This window comes from Lactuca sativa, chromosome 4 (assembly GCF_002870075.4).
Source record: "Lactuca sativa cultivar Salinas chromosome 4, Lsat_Salinas_v11, whole genome shotgun sequence".
Taxonomy (NCBI): domain Eukaryota; kingdom Viridiplantae; phylum Streptophyta; class Magnoliopsida; order Asterales; family Asteraceae; genus Lactuca; species Lactuca sativa.
The window spans coordinates 165836233-165841710 of NC_056626.2; the positions used below are offsets into that span (position 1 = coordinate 165836233).

General features: G+C 36.4%; 1 protein-coding gene across 1 annotated transcript; it reads right to left on the reverse strand.

The window, feature by feature from the left end:
* Nucleotides 1-428: 428 nt before the first annotated feature.
* On the reverse strand, nucleotides 429-818 carry LOC111908384 (uncharacterized). The gene is made up of 2 exons (XM_023904219.1): nucleotides 623-818; nucleotides 429-559 (listed from the first exon to the last, which is right to left on the reverse strand). The coding sequence occupies exons 1-2, from the start codon at nucleotides 816-818 to the stop codon at nucleotides 429-431; spliced, it is 327 nt and encodes a 108-aa protein (XP_023759987.1).
* Between the last annotated feature and the right edge of the window lie 4660 nt (nucleotides 819-5478).

Consider the following 5478-nt stretch of genomic DNA (forward strand, 5'->3'; position numbering starts at 1 on the left):
TGAACCATGGTCGTGAGCTTTTTTGATCGGGAAAATGTGATGCGGATGCACGGTCTAGCCCTAGGCCGTGCGTTTTTCCTTTCTAGCCCATGCGATTTGGAGTAGCCCGTGCGAAAAAAATTCTTAAAAACCTCGATCCGAACGCATGGGCAAAACTTTTGGACCATGCTCTTTTTCTTAGCCCATGCGTTTTTTTCGCCTACCCATGCGATTTCTTTCTATAAACTTCAAAATCACGATCTTTTTTTTTTCAAAAACAATTTGTTCTTGACCCTTGGATAAGAATACGGAACCCTCAAAAAGACTCTAAAACTTTACAACACGAATGAAATAAATCAAAATAGAGAAAATAGAAAGGAATACTCTTGAGTTGTCTCTCGGTTAGCTGCCCTTGTTTCAAGTCTTTGGCTTGACTTTGCCCTTTAGATTCACTCAATGTAGTCCGGGCGTTCCAAGTTATCAACCTCCATGTCTTTCTCTTGGAATCCTTCATAGAAGACCTTTAACTTTTGACTATTAACTTTGAATACTTTTCCAGTTTTTTTACTCTTAATCTCAACTGCACCATGATCAAATATATTAGTAACAATGAACGGTCCCACCCACCGGGACCGTAACTTACCGGAAAACCATTTAAGTCGAGAGTCATAGAGTAATACCTTTTGAATAATCTCAAAGGTCTTACGGGAGAGGTACTTATCATGGAATGCTTTGGTCTTGTCTTTGTAGATGCGTGAACTCCCGAATGCTTCATTTCTTATCTCCTCCAACTCTTGGATCTCTAACTTTCGATGAACACTCGCTTCATCAATCTTCATGTTTAGCTTTTTGACAGCCCAGAAAGCTTTGTGTTCTAGTTCAACGGGGAGGTGACAAGCTTTGCCAAACACAAGTCTATAATGTGACATCCCAATTGGAGTTTTATATGCAGTTTGGTATGCCCAAAGAGCATCTTCTAATCTCAAACTCCAATCTTTGCGGTTTGTGTTCACTGTTTTCTCAAGTATGGACTTGATTTCTTTGTTTGACACTTCAGCTTGTCCATTTGTTTGCGGGTGATAAGTTGTGGACACCCGATGTTTAACTCCATACTTCTTAAGAACTTATCCAAGAGTTTTCTTGTAGAAGTGTGTGCCTCTGTCACTGATCAAGCCTTTTGGAGTTCCAAACCTACATAAAATGTTAGCCTTTACAAAATCTACAACAACTTTAGCATCATCAGTTCTTGTTGCCTTTGCCTCTACCCATTTGGAAACATAGTCAACAGCCAACAGGATGTATAAATTCCCAAAGGATGAAGGAAAAGGACCCATAAAATCAATACCCCATATATCAAATATTTCACAAACCAAGATGGGGGGTCAAAGGCATTTGGTTTTGGGAACTCAAAGAACCAGTCATTTGACATCTCTCACAACTTTTACAAAAAGTGTAAGAGTCATGAAAGAGTGGAGGCCAATAAAATCCACAGTCTAAAATTTTCCTAGCAGTTCTCTAAGGACCAAAATGCCCTCTACAAGCATAACTATGACAAAAGTTGAGGATAGATTTGATGGGTTTTGAGCATTCTAACACTCCTAAGTGTACATGCAACCCTAAATACCTTCGATCTATGTTTTCTCTATTATACATGCAAATATGAACTTTCCAAGGTATTACCCTATCTAGCATACAATACTTGATACTTGGGTAATCAAATATATAGAATACAAACCTTTGTTTGATGTAGCTTGTCTTCTTGAAGCTCGAGTGCCTAGTGCCCCAAGTGTGACACCTCAAATGGTTCACACAACACCAAATGCACATGGAATGACTTGAGAGAAATGGAACACTCCTTGAAATCGTCTAGCCCTCATACACACACACTAGTGCACCATTTCTTGAGCCATTGGATTCTTTTTTATGGTGGCTATTAATGTTACACCGTGTAACTCATAACTTTACCCATTCCTTATGCTCCATGGATTTTAGCCTCCATGGAGTATCCATGGGTCACCCCATGGACTTAGTCCAACATAAGGAATCTTGGATCACAAGCCCACATATATAAGAATGAATGATTTACACAATCAACCCATATATTTAATTAGTCTTTGATCACTTAATTAATTCCAAACTAATTCTTGATCAATACTAATTAAATAACCTTATTAATATATTAGAACTTATAATATATTAATAAACCTTAAGTGTTATTTCTCTCATTATAGTCTATCCAAATGCATGATGCCATGCAACCCAAATGGACCATGTTGGGTCGAGTCAAGTCTTACCAATTATAGTTATGGACTTAGACATTAATCCAACAATCTCCCACTTGGATAAGTCTAAAACTATTATTGCGTATGACTTCAAGAACCGGCTGGCAATCGTTGCTCTCAAAAGCTTCTGTCGACCTCTGACCTTGTCAATGATCTCTGACCTTTGTCAATGACTTGTCCATTAGATAAGGGATCATATGTTCCTCCATTCTAGATATCATATGGACTGAGACATGGCTTAAAATCATTCTCTCTGTCCATTTGTTGTTTCCCGATTTCTTATTCATGATGACTGACTGACTGAACAAATTAAATAATTCTTGGCTTGGCCAAGCACTCACATGTATCACCATTAAATCATCAAGGGGCCCACAGATATTGCTTTTATCCTGAAGGTAAAAGGAATGGATAAACTTCGACTCATATGGCTTGTTCTACTACTTGTTGAATCATACACAAAGGCACGTTTTATAACATCGAGTTACCAATGCGTTTTCGTGCAATCAATGTATAACCAACTCATACTAACAACTCATATCTCTAGGTTTGAAGAATATAAGATATTATCGTCTCATGATCACTCGTGATAAAATCCATGAAGTGATTCCAATAAGCGTGGGTTGAATCTAATACTCAGAACTTATGAGCACTCATGAGTGTTGTAACCCTTTGTCCAACATCTTAGACCTCTACAAGCCAACCCATGACAGTCTTAATTCATATCTACTTCCAACATATGACCGACTGTGGATGGTTTGAATAACTTAGTCATTCTGGAAGAATAACCTAGTTTATTCTGGAAGTCAAAACATGCAAAATGAAACACAAGAATAATTGAATCTAATATGGTATCAAAACCTATGAACATAAATAAAACACCATTTATTTATCACCATATGATTACACATTATTCATTGCATACTGTTTCAGCTATCAACTTTATTCTTGAATTAAAACAATAGTTGTCCCATGCTCCGAGCATGTACACTATGTTTTTCTAAACAATAGCTTTTCCATACACCAAGTATGCACTCTATGTTTGTCTATGATCCTTACTTTATGAAATAAACCAATTGACCAAACTTTCAATGATTCTAATTTCACACTCCCGAATTCTTATGGCAAATGCAGGATTCCAAATTCATGCCATTTTACCGAAATCTGTTACATTCTCAACTTTATGCAATGATTCGCTTGTAATGATTATGCACAAAGTCACAAAGATTTGACAACAAGCATTACAGAGCATTCCAAAGGATATCAACTCCTTGGAAACATCCTTCTTGCATTAAGTTTCCTTATCTTACACAGATTTATTGAACAACTTCCACCAATGGGATCATTTCCACATTCCCTTTTTTGACTATCACTTCTGAACAAGAGTTGTCTCTTTTTTCAGAATATGCCAATACGGTCCTTCCAACAATTAACACTATACTTCCAACTGTCCCTGAGCAACCAATCTTTGGTAAACCTTAGATTGTCCTCGACAATTGCTTAATCGTTTTAGTCATATCTAGTTCTAGACCTTTTCCCTTCTTAATGCCTTAGGCATTTGGAAAATTTTAGAAAGGATGGATATAGCACATGTAATCGATCCTATATCCGAAGCATATGGGACACGATTCATGATGTCTCTCACAAAGTCTACACCAGTCTTTTGCTATAATATTTTTCATTTCTATTTGCCAAGTTCTCATAATTCAGATTATGAAAAGGGATGTCATAATCATAATCGAATTTTAGAACGCAGATAATGAACCCATATATAGAATTTCCTTATGTTGAGTCATTCCAACTTGAAATTCATATATATATTCTTGACTAAATTTGATTAAAATCTCAATCTAAGCTTTTAGAATTGAAATGAAGTATAATTTCCTCTCCCTTAATTATAGCAAAACAACTTTTTCAACCCCTGCAACCTCACGAGTTGAACTTTTGTTTTCTATAATTAACATTGCTAACTTGCAATACTTATCATAATTATCATGCTCCCACTACCATGATCATTATTAGCATAACACTTATGCTCCCACTAGCTTTGACATGTACTCAGAAATTAGCTGGACTTCTAGAAATCCATACTTTATTTACTTTCTTACCAAAGTTCAGATTTCTGATACTAGATTGCTTTGATAAGACTTTATCAAAATCATACACCTTTCAATAGATAGCTCACAGGTGTGTCTAAACAATTTAAGAACTATGCATAGGGATGCCGTAATCATAGTCTCAATTATTTAGACTTTTTCCACTTCTCACAAGTCCAGGTTAGTGTGCCGGTTAACCACACACGCTCCACTAACGACTTTGAGAATGCAAATATCACAATTGCTATCTAGTTAAAATCTACTTAGTGAAAGTGTTTCCTCACCATCATTTTCATGAATTGGATAGAAACCTTATGACACTTAGATTTAATGGTGTATGTGTTCTTATCCATGTGAATTGTCAAAACCATAATCACAAGACAAGGTTAGTGACAAATCCAAACTCTTATGGACTGAACTCAATCTTAATTTCTTGCCATCAGGCAGCTCAAGGGCCTGCCATGGCTTCCCAGTTGTTGTGCAACCAATTGAGAACTCTAAGAACTCATATGCAAAGCCAACTTTAACTGGAATGGGCACAGAATATGTCAACACAATAGGTTATAAACCTCAAGTCGTATGCTAGTGAAGAACTTCAGGTTTTATTCTTGATTAGTTCTTGAGACTTTCAAGACCTTTAAGACTCCCACTATCCTCTTGACATATAAGACTTTCTTGTCAGATATTCAAGAGATAGTGTGGATTCTAATCAATACAAACACTTCACACAATTGGCCTTAGTTGGTCTTTGTTTTATCCAAAACGTCACGACTTACCAATGTCAAATGTACAAGAGTAGAAAACTTTTACTCTTACATTTGACTAGTGTTAAGAAACCTTCCTTTAAGATATGTCACTCAACTTACAGTCTTGGAGTATGACTCTAGGACTTGTTTTGGAATGAAGTATGACTCATCTTCTTGATTTGACCACTTCAACAATTCATAGCTCCTCTTCTTAGCTATCAGAATGCACTTAGAGGATGAATTGCGATAAGGTCTCTTAATCATTAAGATGATCATATGTCATGATACTAAAGTACTCTCCCATCTTTTCAGATTTGAGAAACTTTTATCCTTCTGCCTAATTTGATTCTTCTTATTCACTCTGCCATACATTGCAAC

Excerpts from the sequence above, each read along its gene's own strand:
- LOC111908384 (XM_023904219.1), bottom strand. The coding sequence starts at position 818 with ATGAAGATTGATGAAGCGAGTGTTCATCGAAAGTTAGAGATCCAAGAG. Across the intron at positions 560-622 it reads TCGACTTAAATGGTTTTCCG|TTGAGATTAAGAGTAAAAAA; the intron begins GTAAGTTACGGT and ends ATCATGGTGCAG.